General features: G+C 40.4%; 1 protein-coding gene across 1 annotated transcript; it reads left to right on the top strand.

The window, feature by feature from the left end:
• Positions 1-218: 218 nt before the first annotated feature.
• rpl7l1 (ribosomal protein L7-like 1) lies at positions 219-20,185 on the top strand. The gene is made up of 6 exons (XM_048251236.1): positions 219-314; positions 4,286-4,394; positions 7,911-8,074; positions 9,037-9,174; positions 19,609-19,718; positions 19,842-20,185. The coding sequence occupies exons 1-6, from the start codon at positions 286-288 to the stop codon at positions 20,048-20,050; spliced, it is 759 nt and encodes a 252-aa protein (XP_048107193.1). The 5' UTR covers positions 219-285; the 3' UTR covers positions 20,051-20,185.
• Positions 20,186-25,343: the final 5,158 nt, after the last annotated feature.

Raw genomic sequence — 25,343 nt, 5'->3', positions numbered from 1 at the left:
GAGTAATCTGACATCACTTGTGATGGCTTTCACTCCATTAACAAACGCTTGGTAGCCTACTTTAGCAAACTACAGTTAAATTTCAAATAACCCTTATTGCAATAGCTAACATTAGAGGGTTTTACACTCAGTTTAATAATAATAAGTAGAAGTAGTAGGTGGTCCATTCTCCAGTCCACATGGTGGCGGTAAAGCACTAAAAAGCTGGTTGCCAACCGCCATTCAAGAATAAATGAAGAAGTAGTCCGTAAACGTTGGCGACACACAGCGTGACTTTAAGGCACGATGGCCGAGAACACGATTGTAGAGGCAAGGTATGTATCGTTCTATCGTGTTTAATCTGTTTCTGGTTGTTTGTTTATTAAGTATTGTAGTAGCAGTAACGCAAGCACACAACTTCACATTTCGCCTGTGTCAAACATTTATTTTGTTGCAATAGGCAAAGCCAGGCTAATTGTGCTGAAATTACTTCGATGCTTCAAAACAATACAGGCACCCCAGAGCCTTCGGTATTTTTCCTATTTTCAGTTCTCGTTAGCCGTATACGCTCATATTCTTCAATTATCAGTTGTGTCTGGTTAGTAATTGGATGGAAGACCTCATATGGTGACCAAGATAAATATCACCAGAAGTTTTCTGATGACTCAGCCATAGGCAGCAGGAGACAGTAGACAAGTCTGATAGACAAGTTTGTTGAGTGGTGCAGCCTGAGCTGGCCATATTTCTCCACGACAGGTAGCCTGGGCTAAACTTCATCTGCATCGCTAACTTCAGCTAAATATGTCACGTTGGTTAGAGAGGTATTTTTTGTTTTTCACTGTTTCGTAATGTGTAGCTGGGTCATGGTTGGAGAAACGTTAAAGCAGCTGCAGATCAACTAACGTTAGCTAAGTCTGCATTACATCTGGCAACCCAGACGAGGCTCGTGTCTGGTCTTGAGAACGTTCACCAGTGTTTTGATTTTGGCCTACAGAACGTTCGGTAACAATCAACAGCTTTAAAGGTGCTTTAAGCGATGTTGGGTAACGTCATTTATGTTGACGTTCAAACAAAACAGAGAGCTAGCTCACTACTCCCTTCTCCTTCCTGCCTTGCAATTGAAACTTTTAACAATGCCATTGTTTTACCGAATTTTGTGACTCTAGAGGGCGCTGTTGTATTGCAGTCTAGGCTGATTAACAGTGGGGTAACATATTTTGGCAATATTTCTGACAATAGGCCTATCAAAATAGGTGACCTATCCTGCTGAAGTCTACCTGTTCACAGGAGTGATGAGAGCTATTTGGTTAAACATAGGACACAGTAAGAGGTGTGTGTATTAGTCTATTTCTAATATGTTACCCCACTATTAAACAGTGGGGTAACATATTTTGACAGTAGGCCTATCAAATACAACAGCGCCCTTTAGAGTCACAAATTCTGTGACCACAACAGGTCACAGAATTCGGTGCAACACCGGGACGGTGTGATTAAATCTTTGTTTCGGGGAAATTATTATTATTTTTTTTAAGTTTGAATATTTTTAAGACATATTGCTTGCAAAGACTAGCCTATCTATGGTCATGCCATATGCCACAGGGCTTAACATTCATTTTTCAAAATGGGGGGGGAGGGGGAATTATTAATTTAGGGGGAATTAACACAATTGGGGTCAAGAATTGCGATTTTGATACTACATCGATACTTTAAAAAAAAATTTATTTGATTTGGGGGCCCCCACCACCTTGACGTCATCAGTAATATTGAATATACTGTAGTGGGATCATTCACACCAGTGGCCATTCTAGATTCTGCTTGACTCTCTCCACACACACAAACACACACTGAAAATGATGGCTCGTGTGATATGTTTTTACTTCATATATTTTTAAATTCATATAGAGTGTGTTTAGTTATGTATAGTATTTTACTAGTAATAGTTTCTTCCCCTCTGCAATTGGTGTCCTCAACAAAACATAGCCCCCCTTAATGCATAGTGTTTTTGTCCCTGCACTTTGTCGTATTTATATAGACCTATATTTAGGGCTGGGACAATGCGTCGACGTAATCGATGACGTCGACGCAAAATATGCACGTCGATTCGTCAAGCATAACGCGTGCCGCTAAATATTTTTAATTTTACACCTTCAGTGTTTCCCATACGTTGACTAACCTGTGGTGGGGCACCACAGATCAAAACCGGCCGCCATACATTGATGTTCTATGTTGTACTATTTAAATTAAAGATGAGAGAAAATCCTTTCATTGAGCTGCACTTTTTATGCACGCAGGCTTAAGGCTTTCCTTGCCCTGCCTGCTCACCAAAAGTGTGGAAAAGTGTTTTCCAAGACTCAAAAGTGCTTGTCCCAAGGAGAAGTACGAACCGTTATTTGAACTAACTACGTTATGAATTGCATCCACAGATCAGCAGTGTTACAACCTTGCAAGGGTTCCGTCACAAACGTCTTAAAGTGACAGGCACTCAATTAGACCATACACTACTGAACTTTATTGAATGCTACCTCTGACTAGGAATGCAATACTTTGCACTTGTATAGTCTTTTATTTTGGAATTTTAAGAGCAAATAACCTCTGACTAGTTTTACTTACTGTTAAATTGCAATGTGAGCGGCAGCGGGGAGGATATGTCGGCAGGATTATTTAAAAGGCAACACTACATTGTGGCATTAATTTTGCCGTGGCAGGCCAACTAGCAACTTTGTTAGCAAAACCACCGCTAGTTAGCCAATCCTATTCAATCTCAATGGAGCAATGGTAGCTAACAGTTTACTGGGAAAAAACGATGACCTTAACAACCTCATCAAATAAAAATAGATGTTAGTTGGGTTTTAAGCATTCGATGAAGTAAAATGTCTAGGTGGATTTCAACATAAACAGTTAGCGGAGTAGAAAGATATAAGAAGCAGGCTCTGTAAGAAGCCTCTCTTTCTCCTGGCTTTACTGTTGTGATGCTGCCATCTTTGTTGAAAATTTCAGCTCACAGATGGTCATGTGATTCATTGCTAGCACTCTGATTGGATGATCTCAAAACGTTGTTCTCAGTGTTTCCCTCAGCCAAGGGGTCCTTGAGCTGAAAAAGGTTGAAGACTCCTGTTTTATACTAATATGATATACCGGTAGATATACACACTAAGCTACTGATATAAAATGAGAAAATACTGAATTTCTGATATTCATGACGGCACACATTGTGCAGATTATAACTTAGGTACTGTTTCTATTACAGTTCTACCCTTTTCTGTCTCTTGCTGCTGTTTGCAGCTTTGGTTTTAAACTAAGTAGCCTGGCTAGTTTATCATAGTTTACTGCTTGGACTGTTTCTCCACGTGTTTTTACGTTTCAAGGTAATATTTTACACACAGGCCCTTTTGAGCCTTGGGAAAACATTGGTATTGAGATGATCGGTCAACTTGAATGCAAGAGTTTTAAAGAAATTTGTGCAGCATGCTATTGAAGCTAACCAGACTTAATAACCATCTTCTATGCGTCCTTGCTTTCACGATTGTTTTATTTGGATTAAATGTGGAGAGAGAGAGAGAGACTTCTATACTGTTTGGTTAAGTTACACACAGCTCTACAATGAAAGCTACGAGAGCTATTAAAAATTCTGATTTATTTATTGATTTTTGGACAACGTAGTTAGGCTTAGGCACACTCATCTCGTCATCTCACTCACTCAGATTTGCAGTTCATATGCAGGAAATGCTATATTTTCGACATGAAAATACTACTGAATTTCCTACTACTACTACTTGAATTTCCCCTGGGGATCAATAAAGTATCTATCTATCTGTCTACTGTATTGTAATATAACTGCACTGTACTTTGAAAAAAACCCAGTTATTTTTTGTAAGGGAGGTTATTTGGTAGTAATGGTAAATGCAATGCACAAATCTACATAAAACAGATATATCAATTTACTTTGAAGTGACTAGGGCTAGTTTACAGCATGGCATTTGTTGCGCATTAATAAATTGCACTTAATGCAAAATATTTTTTTATCCGATTAATCAATGAAATAATTGCTAGAATACTCGATTCCAAAAAGAATTGATAGCTGCAGCCCTAGTTTGCAGCGATGTGGCAGTCAATGTTAAATGACTGTCCAGTATATTCCTTCAGTTGGTGAAACTCTTTCTGGTAATTTTTCAGCAATGTTATACCAATTGTATCTAGCTGTAAAATTATATTTTACTAAGGTTTGATGTGATTATTCTGTTTAATTTTCTTCCAGACGTCAATATTTGTGTCCTAATTACTTGTTTATCCTGTCCTATTTGGTCAGATCTCCTAAGGTGATCAAACTGGTTCCTGAGAACCTTTTGAAGAAAAGGAAAGCATATCAAGCTATTAAAGCAACAGAAGCAAAACTTGCACTTCTTCAAAAAAGGAAGGTAAGTCTGTTATAGCTTGTTTCCATCTACTGGTGCAGTTCAGTTTGGCTCAGTTCAGCTGTGTTTGGAACAGTAATCCCTGGGGGGTGTTCCAGAAAAGAGGTTTAACAAACACTGAGATAAAACTTCTGGGTTGTCTGAACCTTTGGCCACTAACCCCAAACTGTTGATTCCAAAACACCGGTTACCAGTTAGTTCAATCAACCCTGTGTTTGTTAACTTAGAGTTGTGTGCGTTCACGGCGAACTTATAAAGGCATCATCTATTGAGAGTTGAAACCATGAGTGAAACCGGCGAAACGAAGAGCACCATATTTTTCAGAGGTGGAGTAGCAAGTTTAGGATAGCCTATTAATGTCAAAAGCACAATTGAATTAAATAATTCAGTGGACATTACGTATTGACTGCTTTGAATGATGCTTTCTTAAACTAGCCTACCTTGTCACAGATTGAGCGGGCCATAGACGCTTTGAGAATCCCAAATGTAATTTTCTATTTTAACGTGGGTTCTGCTGTGGGCCAAGTAAACCTTGTTTGTGCTCCACCATCGGAATCAGCTAGTGGTGATAAGTGTCAGAAAGCAATCATCTATCCCCACCTATCAAGTTCTCCTGTAATTGCATTAAGTTACAGTACACTAATTAGTCTGTAGTGGATCAGATAATATTCCAGTAAGGTATAGGCCTAATGCACCCTGTTGAAATGTGTCGCTCAAATTAGATTCCCGGTACATCCTGGTAGGGCTGGGCGATATGGCTGAAAACTGTATCAGGATATAAGTATTTCATATCAGTCAATATAGATAATTATTGACTTTAAAAAAAAAATCTATTTCAGATAAGGACCAGAAGGGGAAAAAAGTTACATTTAAACACTTTTATTTTAAACTTAACCTTCCTCTGATTTTAATCACCACAGTTATCAAAGCAAACAGGGAAAATAAATAGCAACATAATCATGAAAAACACTCAAAGCAGCACTGGTTGAAGCCTGGAAAAATTGTAAACAAAGTAGCTTAATTTGCTAGTTTATCATAGTCTACTGGTTAGACTGTTCAGTTTTCCCACGTGTGTTTAAGTTTCAAATGAATACTTTTTCTCCTTGGGACAGGCCTGTTTGAGTCTTGGAAAATACTTTGCTATTTGCATCGCGATTGGGATTATTAGAATTTAGCAGTCAATTTGAATGCAACCGTTTTGAACAAATTCGTACAGCGTGCTAATGATGCTAAACGAATTTAATAGCAATTTAGCCAGTTGTCTTGCACGATTGTGAATGTTTGGATTACATGTGCATGCTGAGAGATGCGCCTGTTGAAAGGGAGAGAGAGAGTGCACGGGGCAAGGACTCCTTGAGAGTCTGTGTTGAGGTAGGCCTACTTCTATTGCCTACTCTGGTAGAGTTGCACATACTACAATGCAAGCTATATTTAGCCTATTTATATATGGACAACGTAAGGCGGGAGGTGTGTGTTGCTTTTAATTATCGAATGTTCTATCGAACGTATTTTTTATTGATATCGGTTACATGTCTATTGCGATACATATCGCTATCGTTTTATCGCCCAGCCCTACATACTGGCATTGTGTACTGGACCCTGGCCATTTCGCCTACAGGTTTGTGGTCAGATGTGAAGCATCACATATCGTCTGGCAATTATTAAAATAAAAATGTGTCTTAAACACCAACACCATTAAGAGAGCATCCAAAAATAGAAGTGGCGTATAGCCTATCTATTAGACCTTAATGTGAGGAAATTCTGAAAAAGCCAAGGCTCATTAATTGAAAGCTCACCAGCAAACATATCCTATTGTCGGTGTAAATTTGGAAAACTTTAAAATAAGTGATGCTGACCTGCCAGTTGGTGACACTACACTTTAATGATTCTCGTGGGTTTGTGGCCAGTAAAAACGAATGACGTTGCGCAGTAACTGCTTTAGCGCAAGGCAAATTTTACGCACTGACTGACAGCCTGCCGATATGCTCTGCGTCTATACTACAAAAACTCCCAGTCGGATAGCGATCGTCGATGCACATAATTTGGAGAGCCAAAAAGTGTAGCCTATTTTATCCCAAATGCCATCAGCATTCTTGACCAAACTTAGTGACAACACACATACCTGGCTGAGCTTTTTTTTTTTATGTAGCCTATATTTAAACTTTATTTTTTCATTTTCTATTTTTTCCATGTTTTGTAATGTACTTGTTTTAATAATATCTTCAATGTGTCTGAGATGTTATCTGTCCATCTGTCTTGTATGTCTGGTGAGCCAAAGACATGGTGTAGGCTAGCTACATTAAAGATGTATTTTATTCTATTCTAATCCACAATGCGTAACGTTGTAAAAATGTAGGGATGGAGAATGCTTTTCAAGTAGCCTGTATTAAGGATTCCGCTGAAAAACGCTAGCGCTCTTGCAAAACTTATTTGAAAAAGAAAGAATATCATGTGATGATGTGGTCTTATCACCCTCTCACGGTAAATGGCACGGATGATTTGTGCTTTTTTGTCAATCGCACCATTGTGTGACAAGTGTGAAAATAGAGGCCTGGCTGAACATGCACTGAAATAACCGAACATAATACCCTGATCATTTTTGAACGTTTTGGAACTGAAATCCCAGGTTTACCACTTACTCTGGGTTAACATACCCAGTTATGTTCAGAGCCTATGTTACCTTAGTGACTTAGTGCCTGATCATTTTGGAACTGAAATCCCAGGTTTACACCGTACTCTGGGTTAACATACCCAGTTAAGCCAGTAAACTTGCTTTCTGGAATACCCCCCTGACCTATTGTCTCCACTGGTAAAGTTCCTTAAACAATTTTGTAACAAGTAAACTTGTTAATGTATACAGCATACACAGTCCGTGTCATATTTTGTTAATGTAATGAGACAAACAGTTTTCATAAGTATTACAATTGTGTTCACTTGCATGCTCTTGTACAATCACTACATACATGTTAAGTCACATACTCCTATTCAAACTACATAGTCAGAGGAATTGCTTCTGTGAAACTCTGCTTCTGCCTAAACCTCATATGACCATGGACTGTTTAGACCACTGAGGTCAGGCAGACACCTCTGTTCTCACATGGCTAAAACTGAAAGACTGAGGAGGAGTTTCTTTCCTCAAGCCATCCACATCCTGAACACACACAAAACTCTTTAAACTACACTTCATAAAATTTCCATACTGCACCTACACACACTATATATTTTTATCCCCATTCTCTCTCAATCTATTTATTAAATTCTTTCTAAATCTTTCTTTATCCTTATAAAGGACATATTTGCACAGGAAAGTTGAGCAGCTAAATGCCATTTCGCAAAATGTTTTACAACAGTATCTATGTATGTGACATAAAAACCTTGAATCCTTGAATAACAATACAGTGCATTGATATGCATGCTCTGCAATAAAATGCCACCAATTTGTACCATTTGTCTTGCAATGTATTGTGTAGAGCTGTCATATAATAATAATAATTTTCATTTGCCTTTTTTTGTGATCAGACACAAAAAGGAAGACCTGTGCGGTTCAAGCGTTTGGAAGATTTCCTCAAGCATGGAAAAAGACAACACCGTGATGAAAGACGTCTTCAAAGAGCCAATCACAGACCTCCTGTTGACCTGCCATCACCTAAAAACAGCCTGGCATTTGTTGTCAGAATCAGAGAGTAAGAGAATCTTATTAAAGGAGAAATCCGGCCAATTTTAACAGAGCTCAGTTGATCATGTTCATGGAATACTGTTGGTCAGAAACAAATGTGGAAAAAAATTGGTGCCATCTGATACGAGCTAGACGGCTAACGGCTAAAGCAGCCAAAGTGCTTACAAGCTAGCTTATGGGGGCATGTTCTAAACTGTACCTTTGTGCCTCCTAACAGACTCAAAATGTTGTGACAAGTGCTGTGTAACATAAATAGGGTCCTTACATGACCTCACTGCGTGTTCAACCCAATAATTGTGAAGGAACAGTATAAATCCTGTGTTTGTAGCCTGTCACCCTACCTGCTTCCCTCCATTGCTTCCTGTAGCCTAATGTCCATACCGAAGTCGATCTCATGCCTTTTCCCATTTCCACAGAGACCAGATGTGAAGTTTATGTCCAAAATAATTATGAATCAGGATTGCAATGTTTATATATCAATATGAATGACCGTAAGAACATGAAAGCTCCAATTGAGAGCTACAGCTGCACGCTACTGAATGAAATATGGAGAACCAAAGATGACAGGATAAATGGTCAGGTAAATGCAGAAATAAATTCGATATATAGGCTACAAGTAAATAAATTGGGTTGAACACACACAGTGGTGTCAAGGACACTGTTCATGTTGCACAGCACTTGTCATGACATTTTGAGTCTGTTAGAAGGCACAAAGGTATACAGTTTAAAATATGCCCCCATAAGCTAGCTTGCTAAGTTGGCTTTAGCTTTGGCTGCTTTAGCCGCTAGCCTACTAACTCGCGTCAGACAGCACCGTTTTTTTTTTCTGACCGACAGTATTCCATGAACATCATCAACAGCTCTGTGTTAAAATTGGCCAGATTTCTCCTTTAAGCTTATGAAGCCATTTCTGATGTAGCTGTACAGACATGAATAGGTAATAACTAAAATATCTTATTTTACCTGTAGGATAAAAGGTGTCAGTCCCAAAGTTATGAAAGTCCTCCACATGTTTCGACTTCGCAAGATCTTCAGCGGCACTTTTATGAGAATCAACAGATCATCTTTAAAGATGCTGAAGACCATTGAGCCATATGTTGCTTGGGGGTGAGTTCATTATAAATGTATTCTGGTGTTCCCTGAGACTGTACTGCAGTGTACTGTTGAGTTCACTGCTGATAAAACTGCCTAGCAAGGTCAGAACCTGACGAAAGGCAATAATAACATTTGACAGAATGTGTGATTTCACATCATGTTTTATATAACTGCATATTGAGATGAGTAAAAATATTGATCAACTTATTTCACATCAGAGACGGTAGCAATGCGCAGCCCACAGATTTCTTCAGCTTTGATATGCTATACTAGTATAAGTATATTAGTCCATGAGCCACAGGCCCAAAAAGGGGCGTGTCACTACCACTTGGGGGGGGGGGGGGCAAATTCTCACTATATTCTTCTGAAAGCTACATATCTCTGGAGTATAAAATGGTATGATGGCAAGTTGGATCTTGTAGCTTTGTGGCTGTACAGGCCTTCAAAGTTGACCTTTGATTTTAAAAGGAAATTCCGCCTATTGGCTTTTTTTTTGTTAAACCTCATAAGAGCCCAGAAAATAATCCAAACCTCATTGTATATGTGGTGTTTGATGTTGGCATACATATTATGAATAATTACTGTATGTGATTTTGCCTTTCATTGGTTGATAAAATTCAAGATTTATGTGTAATAATGAGCAAATCTACATTTTCAGAGACACAACCTGTTGCAGCACTAATTGAAATGCCCACTACCTCATTAATCAATGTATTTATACCTTCCTACCTCCCAGCAGAAACTTGAAATACAAATGATTACATAGGTCTGCATTGCTATGCTATTTAGTATTTGTAAATGTACTATTCGGAAACACCCCAAAATTCAGTAAATTAGTATTTTATTGAAACTACCCATAAGAGATATTCCAAGAGATCAAAACATCATGATTACCAATCACATATTACCTTTACATTCAAGGAATACCATATGAACATTGTTCACATCACCACATGTACCCAGCTTAACATAAATATTATAATTTTATAATGTCCAGGGCACATGAAATACATACAGTAATTTCCTGTGTATTAGCCGTATTGTGTATAAGCCACAGGACAGTGTTTTATGCAAGTTAAAAGAAACAAAACCATATACCATATTAACTGCCCCCGTGTATTAACCTCATAGCTGAAGTCTTTCATCTGATGTTAAAATCATTTCCATTTAAAATAAATAATAACTTAATAAAAATAAGAAAGAAAATATTCTAAAATTCTACACAGTTAGATCTGATGAGACAGAAACTGAAATTGGATCAATCCATTTTCAGAGTAACATGAGTTAATTTGCATATCTACAGCAGGTCAAAGCAACACAAGAGGTTAGGGATAGGGATGATCTGATTCAGACTCATACTACAGGCAAAGACATAAAGTCATGACATAAATCTCTTTTCCACCAATATGAACCAGGTGCTGGTTCTGGGCTGGTGCTTATACCAGTTCGGTATTGGTTCCACTCGCCAGATTATCTAAGAACCAGTCGATTTTCCACAGACTGCGAGCCAGCGTAGGGCTACGTCTTTAAGTCACTGCTTGCACCTCCGTTGTCCTAGCAACGTGTCATGAAGTCATCAATCATAATAAACAATGGAGGACTACATACCAATACTTTTGCTCCTGGCTTTACAAATTCACACTGGAATTCGGAGACGCGCTTTGACAACTCTTCGTGACCGCTATGGACATAGGATACGTTCAAGAAGAAAGGTAATTTATTTTGCATGTTTTGACTGTTATTATTATAACATTTTGCAGGCATGCGATGGCAACATCTATAGCATATCAATGCTCTAGCGTCAAGCTAGCTGTTAACTTACTGCTCATAGTTCAAGTAGTGTATTGTCATGTACTCGTAGGGAATTCTAAATCATGAAATGTATGCGTATGAGTGTTTTGGGTGTGTGTGTTCTTGTTGGGGGGGGGGCATTATCGCGTGGATGTAATAACGTTACTGTACAATACTGTACAATTTCCGTTTCTCATCACAATACCATAACCTATCTGTAAACAAACCAAATGATACAGGATTTTGCCTTTGCAGATTGTATTAAGGCTGAGGGCAACGAGGAGGAGGACACATGCTGTTTGGCCATACCACCCATCACAAACCTGGTGGGACACAGTTGTGCCGGCTTTCACCCCTACACAGTTTATTTGAAACTTTCGAGTGTCCCGGGAGTCATTTGAATACATATGCCATAAGGTCAGGCATCTCATGGTCAAAATGAACACCAATTACCGTATGGCTGTTCCAGTTAGAAAACGTGTAGCAATTGCTCTTGGAAGCTGGCTACTGCCGGCACTGAGTATAGGACCATTGGCCACCTTTTTGGGGTAGGTATAAGCACAGTGTTTAACTGTGTTCAGGATTTCTGTGACTCGGCTATAAGGGTCTTGCTCTCTAAACACATCACCACTCCAGATGCTGCTAAGCTGGTTGAAATGGCCACCTTCTTCAATAACCACTGGAGAATGCCACAGTGTGTTGGTGCAATAGATGGAAGCCACATCCCAATCATTGCACCCGAGGAGTATCCCCGTGACTATTTTAATTTATTTTAATTGAGGATCGCATAGACAGGCAGTTAGACATTCAACCTCCAAATCAGGTATTACCTGAGCATGGTGAGCAAGAAGGGGCAGATATTAGAGCAGCCTTAATGAACTATTTCAGTATAGAGGAGTGATTGTTTTCATTCTTCATTACTGCCAGTTACCTGTTTTGTGTTGTGGTACATGTACAGTATCTGTTGATTTATTCCTGTAATTTTGGATAGGTAGTTAATGTGGAATACATTCATGAAATTATTTTAACCGGTTGTGCCTGTGTGTGGTGTGCCTGCGTGTGTGTGTTTGTTTGCACGGCACATTCACATATTCAAAACTGTTTTTTGGAATAGGGAAGGGTGAGAATGTTGGTAAATATATAAACATGTGTTTTGGCATTAACAATCAAATAAATAACATTTATTAAATTAAAAACAGTATTCTCTATTTGTTTTCTTGCGCCTCCATCACTGCCACCATGCGCCCCATGAGCCCAAGCAGAGCGCTTGTGTCTGCCTCCATCTTTGCTGCCATGTCCTTGTTAAGCTGCAAGAACTTATCGTCAGTCTTCTCCCTGTAGTCCAACAGCTCCTCATTGTCACGCTTTCTTTTTGCCGTGTAGAAAACAAACAAACCAAACCAAAATGTGTGAGAGGACGATGTCAAACTATCTACCAGCAGAGCATAGTTGCTGTAATATAAATACATCTTGTACTGTACTGTGCACTAGTACAAGTCCACACATTACTGCAGATAAGCTACAGTTTGTTTTACATTGGCTGCCACCATAATTTAACTATTTCTAACAAAATCTGCAAACGATGCACCTGCATGTTGACCATAATCTACCGTTTCAGTAGGACATACTGACCCTTCATTTTAAGAAACTAGGTTAAATGCTTGGAGGCAGGAGGCATAAAGGGCAGTAAGTAAGTTAAGGTTAAATGCTTGTTGGACAATATACGCAATGAGGTAATGTATAACATGTAGGCCTAAACATTAAGGAAACACGGAATACATAGCACAACATATTTTACCTCGTTTGGCTTGCCGTGATGACACGGAGGCAGATGGTACCGGACGAGGTGAGCTGCAGTCCTGTGGTGGTGGTAGCTCCGTGTCATCAACATCCCCTTCCTCACCAGTGACGGACAACTCTAAACAACCAAAACAGGGAACAGAGTTTGAAAGCACAGACTGAAATAAGTCCAACACACTTATTCAAATTTCGGCTTTTTGTAATGCAGTCATAATGTTAGTAAATGCCTTATAAAAACGTTAACGTTTAGCAACTGTAACCAAGTAGGCAAAGTTTGCTAGCGGTAGTAGCTTGCTACATTTTACTTGTTGTCATCACCTAACTATAACATTGTAACAATACATAGCTGGCTACACCGTTTTAAAAAAAAACATGAGTGACATTGAAACATATGAAATATAAGACCCACCTGAAGCATTTTTTGCTAAAAAGCAATTTTCTGCCTCTCCATTCACCATAGCCTCCAACAAGGCTGTGGCAGAGTTCAGTGCCCCGGTGGTTTGGCATGCCGGCCGGTCACCAAGTATGGAGTCCAGGACGTCGAAATGTGGGGATCTTCGTTGACCACTACCACTTTGCCCAAGCTCCCTTTTTTGGTCCCGATAATCTTTTTTTAATTTTGTTTATCAACTGGTCTACACTCCTCTGGTAACCCGCTATAGACATTTCATTTTCTAGCTTTTCAAAGATTGGAAGGAGCTGTGCGGACAAAACCAATTTACTTTGAATTTCTGTGGAGGACCACAAAGCCAGCAGACAGTTTGTTTCCTCCACAGACCACGGTTGTTTCTGTTTTCCGTCCATTAGTTCTACCCAAAGTACGTTAACAGCTGAGCAAACGTTAACAGCTGACCGGTGTTTTAAAAAAAAATGGCGTCGCAAAGTTTTAGGTACGTCACGATCTCCCCCAGCACCTGACGTAACCGGTTCTTATCTCTAGACCAGTTCAGAGTTGGTGCTGAGCTGGAACCTGTTTTGTTAGCCCAGAACCAGGTTTATTTGTGTGGAAAAGCAAAGAACCGGTTCGATATTTGGCACTGACTCCGAACCAGCACCAGAACTGCCTTGGTGGAAAAGAGATAATAGAGGCTGGAGTCAGATACACCTAAGCACAAATTCCATGATACATTGACAAAGCAAAAATTAAAGACATTTACGAGCATGAGTCAAAAAAGAAAACACTGGCACATGGCAAGACCATCATGTTAAAGACTGGACATGAGAAAAGTCTTTTGTCACCCTCTTGGACCTTGGCGACACCTGAGGGGACCCCAAGGAGAACCTTTAAAGCAGCACTTGCAAAGCATTTGCAGAAACTTGCATCACTATCAGATAATCTTCCAGATGAATATAATACAGCAACAATCATTGATGGAATGTCTCTAGTCCAGAAGGTCAATAACAATGTCTCAACTTATGCAGACATTGCTGCTGCTATTCATAGCATGATCCGTAAAGAGGCAAAGCAGAGGCAGATCATTTTTTAGATTAAATTAGATTAGATTTATTGTCATTGTGCAGAGAACAAGTACAGACAATGAAATGCAGTTTGTGTCTAACCAGAAGTGCAAAAAAGCAGAAAAGTGCAATGTGATATACACCGTATAGGCAGGTGGTGCATAGACAGGACAAGAAATATAGTGCAGTGTAGACAGTAGTATACAGTTGTTTTGCAGAAGGTGGTTTAGAGTAGCATAAATTAAATATAAATATGTGCAGTGTATTAGCAGTTACCTTTATAAGAGCAGAATAAATATGGCTATGTACTGTAATATGAACAATGTATGAACAACATGTACAGGTATGTGCAATGTAGTGGCGGTACCATTATAGTAGTAGTAAGAACAATATAGATATATGCAGTGTATTAACAGAATATATTACAGAAAAAACTGAATAAATATGGATATTTAGTATGAACCATATAGACAGATATGTACAACTATGTGCAGTGTGGTAACAGTACCATTGTAGTGCAGAAACAGTAACATTACAATAGTATTAATAATAAGTGTATGTGCAGGATGAAAAGCACTAGAATATGGCTATGTACAGTATAAGTGTAATTACAGTATGTACATTTGTAAATAAATAGATGGATGGGATAGATGGGTGGGATAGGGTAGTGCAGTTGTGGGGGGGGGGGGGCTAGGGGATGTCCGCCTCCTTGTCCCTGTCCAGGTTGCCATGGTCGTGGACACCTCAACAGGCACAGGCAAGGAGGCATCAGGCGGAGGCGGGGCAGGGGGTGATGGGGGGCTTAATTTGTTGGATGTCACCGGGATGCAGAGCTAGAGTTCAGTAGGGTGACAGCCGCAGGAAAGAAGTTTCCTCTGAACCTGCTGGTTCGGATGCGGAGAGACCTGTAACGCCTCCCGGAGGGGAGTGGGGTGACTAGTCTGTGGTTGGGGTGAAAACAGTCTTTGATGATGCGCGTCTTACGCAAGCATCGCTTGCCCTGGATGGCCTCGATGGAGGGGAGTGAGGAACCGGTGATGTGTTGGGCAGTTTTCACCACCCTCTGCAGTGCTTTCCGGTCGTGGGCAGAGCAGTTGCCATACCAAACTGTGACACAGTTGGTGAGAATGCTCTCGATGTTGCAGCGGTAGACGTTCACCAGGATCTGAGGAGACAGATGGACCTCAGAAAGAACAGACGCTGGTGAGCCTTTTTGATCAGGGTAGAGGTGTTGAGGGTCCAAGAGAGGTCCTCAGAGATGTGGACACCCATAAACTTGAAGCTGGTGACATGCTCCACCTCAGTCCTGTTGATGAGAATGGGTGTGTGTGTGCTAGCTTTAGACTTCCTGAAGTCCACAATGAGCTCTTTGGTCTTCTTGGTGTTGAGAGCCAGGTTGTTATCAGTGCACCACAATGTTAGGTGCTGGACCTCCTCCCTGTAGGCCGTCTCATCGTTATTGCTGATGAGCCCAATCACCGTAGTGTCATCTGCAAACTTGACAATGGTGTTAGAGCCATGTACAGGTGTGCAGTCGTAGGTGAAGAGGGAGTAGAGGAGAGGGCTCAGCACACATCCCTGTGGTACACTGGTGTTTGATGGTTGAGGAGGTGCGATTATCTAACCTAACAGACTGAGGTCTGTTGGTTAGGAAGTCCAGAATCCAAAACCAAAGTTTGGTTTTTCTTTTATCACATACACATATATTGGTAGATGTTTTTTCTTTACCTTGACATGTTTTGATGTATACTTCCGTCTTCATCAGAAGGTCACACGGTGGAGTAGTGTGACGCGTTTTTATCAGCTGATGTTGTTACGGAGGTGTGATCCACCTGTCAGTTTTTTGACAGGTGGACCACACCACCTGCATGCCAGAGTTATTAAGCATGAGAACAACCGATACCACCGCTGGATAAAGGAGGAGATTGAAATAAGAAAGCGGAGCCCAAAGACGATGAACAGAGATGAGGGAGCATATATGCTCTCCCATACCTGGAGTGCCGTCCTCGGGGGCGGCGGACTGACCGCAGGAGGTGTGGTCCACCTGTCAAAAAACTGAAAGGTGGATCACACCTCTGTAACAACATCAGCTGATAAAAATGTGTCACACTACTCCACCGTGTGACCACCTGATGAAGATGGAAGTACACGTCGAAACATGTCAAAGTAAAGAAAAAACATCTACCAATATAGCTGCAAGCAGCAATGAGGGGGCCAAGCAGAATAGGCCGGAGTAGCCGCGGTGACAAGATAGAACTCAGCAAACACCCGGGATCAACAGGGCTGAATATTGCCACCACCTCCGCCAGCCAGCCCCCCCCCCCCCCCACCTAATCACCCCAGCCCGTCCCACCCCTTCCTGCCCTGCCCTGCCCTTGCACGCACACATTAGTATTAACTGGATGGAACATGTTGTCATCAGTTTCACATCAAAAAATAAAAGATTGATAAAACACAGCAGCAACTACACATCAAAATGCAATATTGCTAATTAAGCACCCCGTACAGGTCAAAGGTCACCAAATTTTTTGAGCGTCCTCCTAATGGGGTCATGAATATATGTAGTAAGTTTGGTGATACATGGCAGGGTTGCTGAGATATGAGCTCACTTCCTGTTTGGCGGCTTCGCCGGAAATTTTGATTGGCTATTACAGCCGAATGCTTCTGTCAATTGTTCCAGAAAGCAATGCAATGATGAGGCATGGTCTGAAGATGGTCTCTGCCAATTTTGGTGAGGATCCGCTGAAATTTGTGACCTGCGAAAACTTGTACGTGTTTTTGATTAAATCCAATATGGCGGCCGAATCAATTACAATGACATCACAAGTTGGCTTGGGTTGGCCAAAAGGCATGTTTCTCAATTACAGCGCCCCCTAGAGGTCAAAGGTCACCAGATTTCTTGAGCGTCCCCGTGATTGGGTCCTGAGTCCATGCACCAAGTTTGGCTTTGATACATGCAAGGGTTGCTGAGATATGAGCTCACTTCCTGTTTGGCTGCTTCGCCGCAAACTTCGATTGGCTGTTACGTGTGAACGGTTTTAGTTCCGAAGACAAAAAGCAATGCATTAATGAGGCATGGTCTGTAGATGATATCTGTTAAGTTTGGTGTCAATCGGACAAAATTTGTGACCTGTGAAGACTAGTGTTTTTGATGAAATCCAAAATGGCGGAAAATCCATCATGGCGGAAATTGACGTCATAGGGTGCGTTGAACTCGGCTTGGTCCAAGGATTCCAACGATACCTCATTTTTGACAATCGGCCACACGGGTCAAAAGTTACGTGCGTGAACGCACGTCCAACTTTGGCCTGTTGGTGGCGCTAGAGTACTTGAGGTGCCATCATGAAACTTGGTGACATTAATCATGGGACTGTCCCTAATCAGTGTGCCAAATTTCACAACTTTTCACCTGACGGTTCTATGGGCTGCCATTGATGGCAAAGGAATAATAAATATAGCTGCAAGCAGCAATGTGGGGGCCAAGCAGTTGAGCAGGAGTTGTCATGGCAACCCAATGTTGTTACATTATACACACCCCCATCCCAGACACACACATATACACAGATCAACCTCCTCTCCCACACACCCCAATAGCCCCACACACCCCAATAGCCCCCCACACATACACATGCCTCAAACATCACCAAATGTATTGTGCGTCCTCAGGTTGTAGTCACAAGTCCACATACCAAGTTTGGTGTCGATACGAGAAAGTGTTGATAATTATAGCGCCTCTAGTGGTCAAATGTCACTAAATATATTGAGTGTCTTCAGGATGTGGTCCCGAGTCCTTTTTACCAAATTTGGTGTCGATACGAGAAAGTGTCGCAAATTATAGCACCCCTAGTGGTCAAAGGTCGCAAAATTGATTGTGCATCCTCAGGATGTGGTCACAAGTCCACATACCAAGTTTGGTGTCTATACGAGAAAGTGTTGTTAATTATAGCACCCCTAGTGGTCAAATGTCACCAAATGTATTGTGCATCCTCAGGTTTTAGTCACGAGTCCACATACCAAGTTTGGTGTTGATACAAGAAAGTTTTGCAAATTATAGCACCCCTACTGGTCAAAGGTCGCTAAAATTATTGTCTGTCCTCAGGTTTGGTTTCAATATGTGAAAGCATTGCTGAAATATGAGCCCACTTCTTGTGATTATAGTGCCACCTATAGGTCAAGTCATCAAATTTATTGAGCCTCCTTCGCCTCCAAACTTGATTGGTCGTGACGGGCGACGGGTTTTGAATATGGCTCCTAAAAGCAATGCATTTGTGAGTCATGGTCTGAAGATCATCTGCGTCAAGTTTCGTGAAAATCGGACAAACTTTGCCAACTTTGATGCCTTTTAAGTGTTTTTGATGAAATGCAATATGGCGGAAGATCCAACATGGCGGAAATTGACGTCATGGGATGCGTTGAGTTCGGCCTCATCCAAGACTTCCAAGATATTCAAAATCGGGCATACGGTTCAAAAGTTAATTGCATGGATGCAATGTCAACTTTGACCCATTGGTGGCGCTATGGGCTGGAAATGCATGGATTCCAGTTGCTGCTACTGGAAGAAACTGGAATCCATGCATTTCCACTGAATTATTTTTGGAATCTGATCCCTTATCACACCAGTTCATTCTTACTCGTTGCTCGACTTATCGTGACTAAATTCAAGATGGCTGCAAACGCTAAACTTCGTGAAGATACTGTCTGTATAAATCGTCTTGTAATTAAACTACCAGTGCTTTTTCAAAGTTCTCAATGTCTCGTTTTTAAATGTCAGGGCCCTCGAAGTCTACCAATGAAGTGTGGAGATACATTGAGCCTCGTGAAATGGGTGTAAAACAGTGATTTATTTGCATGGCTAGCCTGATGCGAAGCACCACTATTGAAAAAGCTGTTGGTAGCATCGGCTAACTAGCCAGATTTTGGAGTGCAGGGGACAAGCCGAGATGGGCTATGAGACATACGTTCACACTCGGTATCATGTTTCAATACACTTTAGGTCAATATCACATCGGAATTCTCCTTTAAAAAAAAAAAAAACAGATCAAAGTGGCACTGAAATCTGTTATTCACTGTCATTACTACTGTTTGCGTCGGCACTGGTGCCATATTAGAACTGGGTTTCGGTGCCCAACCCCACCCTCAGTTAGTCTCCTAGTAAACAATACAGTGAGTGAGTGAAAGAGTGAACATTTGGAACACCTGCCATTTTGTCCATTCATCATGAAATTTGTTACAGAGGGTCTTCATTAGCATTACCGGTTGTATAATTATTATTATCCTTTGGCTTTCACTGGCTAAACGTTTTAATATTTGTTTGAGTTGTCACTATTTTTGATGGAAGGTGTTGGATTTCAATTGACCCTTATTTGACTAATATCAGTTCAATTTATCATTTTGAAGGTTTCCAAATTTGAAATCTGTCCGTGAACTTATCTTGAAGAGAGGACAAGCAAAGATCAATAAAAGGAAGGTTGCTCTCACTGACAACACTGTCATTGAAAAACATATGGGTAAGATTATTCACCTTCTCTTTTTAAAACTCTTTTTAAATTATGGCTATAAAGCAACCACACATATGCTGATTAGAATATGGAATACTCCAGATGAAATTGTCATTTAATTTCAATCATCAGGTAAACATGGAATCATCTGTTTGGAAGACCTCATTCATGAAATATATTCGGTTGGAAAGAACTTCAAGGCAGCGAGTAATTTCCTCTTGCCATTCCGGTTGTCAGTGGCTCGCCATGCAGCCAGAGACCAGGTTGGGCTCTTGAAAGAAATTGGGGATGCTGGACCACGAGCAGAGGACATCAACAGAGTTATAAGACAACTGAACTAAAGGGACTTTTTCATTGGAAAATGTTATGTTATTTTTGCTATTTTATTGCAAAATTCCCTTCCAGTCACATAGTCAGATGATTGAATTATGGGGAGTGGAATGTGTATCTTCAATAAAAAAAAAAATTTTTTACTTTCTCATTGCAAGGTGTAAATTGTTCATGAAATTCTTCAACAATGAGATCGCTCATGGACCTCCCACACATTAACATTCAATCAACTTGTATGGACTTTCTCCACACAAGATGACAGGGACCGGAAGAGGAGCAGTGCAATGCACTGTACAATGTAATTTTTATACCCTCTTACGAAGGTGAGATATTAAAAAAGTAATTTCTCCCATAGACCATTGTGACATCATAAAAAGGCAATCAAGCACCTGTAGTGTAATATAAAAACTTGTCAGCTAAATCATTCGTCTCTTTCCAATTAATACCAACACCAGACAAGAATAGAATATTAAACTAGAAATGCAATTCCGAGGAATTACCAGTGCAAGAAATTACAAATGCAAAAAATGTGATGTAAAATATCATGTAGCCTATACCGGTAGTTAAAACAGATAATGCAGAGTTGGTTACTAAGTGTGGCTAGGTTAGACATGGTGGCTGCTACACTAATTAAAGTGTTTGCTATGCTGGTTGCTAGGATGTTAATGTTGGTTGCTATGGAGGTTAAGTAGTAATTGAATTACAGATGGAGGTTAATATACAGTTTAATGGAAGTTGATGGACCCTAGGGTGAAATTACTCCGAACCATCGCTTTAACACTGATATGATGCCACCGATGACCTCTGAGTTCGCTAAGAGACAAATTGAACGTAGCACTAGCACAGGTGATTTCACTAATTATGACCGCCGCGCAGCGAAGCGATATAGGTTTAGTCAGTTTTTTTTTTTCTTTTTTTTTCTTTTCTTTTACACGAAACTTGGTGGGCATGTAACCCCACATGGATAGCATGGAACCATCGTTTTTCGTTTTGATCTGTAGCCCCCCCGCTGGACTGGACCCCCCGAAAGGAGGGTAGGGCAGACACAGTTTTCCGAATATACCAAATATACCTCCTACCTCCTATACCCTACGAACCGTAGGGTATAGGAGGACCTTTTTTTTTTTTTTTTTTTTTTTGTATGTTGATCTCAAGGGGCCATGTCAACCCATTCCATAACATTTCATGTATAGCGCCACCTAGTTAAAAATTAATAAAGCAAAAAATTAGGTGTTTTCATCACAATATCTCTGGCTGACAAGGTCAAAACTGCACAAAATTAAAAGTGTAGGATCATTATGACACCCTCCGAATGCATGCCAAGTTTTGTGTACTTTCGTTCATGGGGGGCCTTACAATAAAATAATTTATGTGTACATTTAGTGACGTACACCAACAAGGATTCCCGGAACACTGAAAGACCGGGGTACACAAAACTTGGTGGGCATGAAACCCCACATGGATAGCATGGAACCGTCGTTTTTCGTTTTGATCAGTAGCCCCCCCGCTGGACTGGACCCCCCGAAAGGAGGGTAGGGCAGACACAGTTGCGCACCTGCCAGGCTACTCAGCTAGACAAAGAATTCCCCCTCATTCACTCCAAGTTGGCCTACCATAACTTACCAACTACACTGTAGACCAGTGTTTCTCAAAGTGTGGTCCGGGGACCACTGGTGGTCCGCAAGCTATCCCAAGTGGTCCGCGAGCAGACGTAAAAAATAATATAGATGAGTTGTTTGCAATATTGAACCAACTTGTATGTAAATCCAAAGTTCTGCCATGCTGCCTATGTAAGCTATGACAATTTAAATCATATGAATCCTCTGACATAATAAGCAAGGTGCAAAGACAATAAGCAAGGTTCAGTGAGTTGGCCTATTGTGTCTATTAGCCAGGTGGTCCGTGAGGTTTTTTCTAATGGTTAAGTGGTCCTTGGTCTGTAAAAGTTTGAGAAACACTGCTGTAGACCATAAAATGGCTATTTATATGACCAAATGTATTTGTTCAACTTTATGAAGCAGAATTACGCACTGCTACTTGGAACGTAACACATTTTTGTTGGCAGGAGAGAGAATAACAGCGATTAACAAATTGCACTTGTTGCTGGTTACCAATAAATACTATATATTTTTTAGAAAACAAATGAGATGGGCAGGAACAAGGTCAATTGGTAGAAATACTTGTCAAAACGTTAGGAGCTGGATGTGTGGATGAATGAAGCACAAGTATGCTTTATGTTAAGCACACTGTTTAAAGTTAGGCTATACAAGTAAACCAAAGTTAAATTTAGCTTTTTTAGGGCTGGATAAAGTTGACCAAATGGATATAGGCTGTTAGGCGTGAATAAAGTAGGCTACTTTGTTGCTCCAACCCTTCCAACGTTAATGGGGACGAATGTTGACATTTTCCGTACCCGGGAAATCTCCCTTTTCATTGTTCAATGTTGACAGAGCTATGGAACGAAAGAGAACGTTATATGGCGACAGAAATCAACAATCAAACAAGCCACTTTGATTTTTTGCTGTTTTCATTAAAACAAAAGATGGGTGACTCTCCCTCCTAGACAAAAAAAAGTTAGGTGACCCTCCCCTCATCAAAGAATAAAAAGACATGACCCTCCCCTATTTTCCTCCGGTGACCCCGTTTATAAATAACGAACGGTCCCTAACTAACATTAGCACAGTAAACAGAAAATGAATGGGAATGGCTAGGTATGTTCGCTAGCTAGGTAGCAGCTAAGGACTTTGGTTAAACTTGTATATTGTTGCAAACTAACCTGAAAAAAACACATGTTCAGCAACTCTGAACTCTGTGGTACTCTACTAGTTCTAGCAAAACTGTTAGTTTATCAACTGTGTCTGGGTCTAGAAAGTAGAGATCAAGTGAGACAGTGACGGATCACAAACAAAGTTATTGGTAAGACTTTATTTTAATGTGTCGCTGTTACAGTGTACCTACCTAATTAGGTACAGTGGTACAACCTGTGTAACAACATGTACTATCATTGTACTTGCATTATGTATTTGTGGGTACCTATAGTTGTTACATTGTAATACTCAGTGCTTTTACAAAACTTTGCCAATTTGTCTGAGACCTGCTGGATGGGGTAAATCTGGTCATGATAGATTTGATATACAAACCATTCTTAGCTCCAACCTGTGCTGCTACAACCTTGTTACTCTTTGATACAGTGGAATAAACCTATTAAGTGTACCAGTTAATTACTTACATGTACATATGACATGTATGTTGTGTTGTGTCTTCGATGTCTTGGAACAGGTCTACTAATTCACTACACAGCACATAGGCTATATCAACTGTGTTGGTACACACTTATTGCTCTTTGATACAGTGGCACAAACCCATTAAAATGAAGTGTACCAGTTAAGTACTTACAATTACATATTACATGTATGTTGTGTCATTGGTGTCTTGGAACATGTCTGCCATTACCCTACATACTGTAGTACATGTATCAACTGTGTTGGTATACATTTATTACTCTTTTGATACAGTGGAATAAACCCATTAAAATAAAGTGTACCAGTTAAGTACTTACATGGACATATTATATACATCCTGTCAATGATGTCATGCGTCCTGTAATTGATGTGTTGAAACGTGTCTGCTGTTACACCACACAGTACATGTGAATTAGTAGACCTGTTCCAAGACATCGAAGACATAACATACATGTCAAATGTACATGTAAGTAATTAACTGGTACACTTAATAGGTTTATTCCACTGTATCAAAGAGTAACAAGGTTGTAGCAGCACAGCTGTTACATGTACACTGAAGACAATGAGGCCTTGACTGGAGCTAAGAATGATTTGTATATCAAATCTATCCTGACCAGATTTACCCCATCCAGCAGGTCTCAGGTCAGGTCTTTGCCTCTGATGGAAATTTAAGACAAATTGGCAAAGTTTTGTAAAAGCACTCAGTATGTAACAACTATATGTAGGTACCCACAAATACATAATGCAAGTACAATGATGGTACATCTTGTTACACAGGTTGTACCACTGTACTTAATTAGGTAGGTACACTGTAACAGCGACACATTAAAATAAAGTCTTACCAAGTTATTTTTTACTTTATTTATTTAGTTGGAAAATACAATTACAATGTCGGAAGGTGAGGAAGATGTGGCTTGTAGAAAATGGGTTCTTAACTTACATTGCTGAATGTAGGGAAATTCTGCAGATGAATCCCTAATGCCCCTGCGCTATCTGGATGTAAATGAGGATTTCTAAGCCAACAGGTATGCTTCGAATTGGTGGTGGTGGTAATTAAACATGAATGGAGCCACATATATGAATGGGAATGTTGATTTTGATGAACAACTGAAGACACAGGGAACTTTTAAAATATCGCGGGAGCCTGGGCCTGCATTCAGTTCTTGCAGTTGGTTTTTCAAGGACCTCATTTCAAAGACGTGATAGGGCAGTTTGGAAGGAATCTCACCATAACGATTATGACAGGTTTCTCATTCTGCTTCCTTATGTTGGAATGTGCGTAAATTAGTAAAAATGGAATGGATACCTTCTTATATGTGATTTCTGCAACAATGGTAGGCTAGCCTACTGAAAACTTTCTGGTATTCTGTTATTTTATGCTGTTGGTTAAATAGATGACACACATAGAAAAAACATTTAATGTTAAATGTATGTGCTGTAACTGTATGGCAACAATGGTTTATTTAAACTACATCAAAACAATTTATTTCGTCAGTCATCATGCTCATTTTAAAGCTGCAGTTGGCAAGATTTTTTTTATCATATTCACTGAAACTGATTCTATGCACCGACAGAACAACATAAATCAGCCGGTTTTAGGAAAAAACCCGCACTACCTCCACCCTAGAGCCTGTTATTTGTTTGGCAAAAATCCACAGCTCCCGGTTCTTCTAGTCCAATCAGAGCAGGGCTGTGTGAGATCTGACTGTCAATCACAGTCTGGTGCGCACTGACGAGCACTCGCCACTTACGACGAGATTGCCCATTTGTCGGGAAATGCCAGTGGGTGGCGCTAGAGGGCCGAGTGACCACCCCTGTTCCAAGCGGCCCGGGTGGAGGTGTTGTTAAAATTGGGTCTGGGTCAGGGTTATATCTTGAGGGCCCTGTCCATGGACAATCTTGTAAGTTATTGGTAGACACAGGAGCCCAGGTTTCCATATTAAGCAAAACTCCTGTATGGCCCCTTATAGTGGGTAGAATAAGGGCCGCGAATGGTGGCTTGCTGGGGGTTTTTGGAATTTGGAGCACGTTGTGTGAATTTCACAATTTGTGGGGTTTTTTT

Source organism: Alosa alosa, chromosome 8, assembly GCF_017589495.1.
Source record: "Alosa alosa isolate M-15738 ecotype Scorff River chromosome 8, AALO_Geno_1.1, whole genome shotgun sequence".
NCBI lineage: Eukaryota > Metazoa > Chordata > Actinopteri > Clupeiformes > Clupeidae > Alosa > Alosa alosa.
Note: the sequence above shows the minus strand (reverse complement) of the source record. Positions and strands in the feature narration are given on the sequence as shown.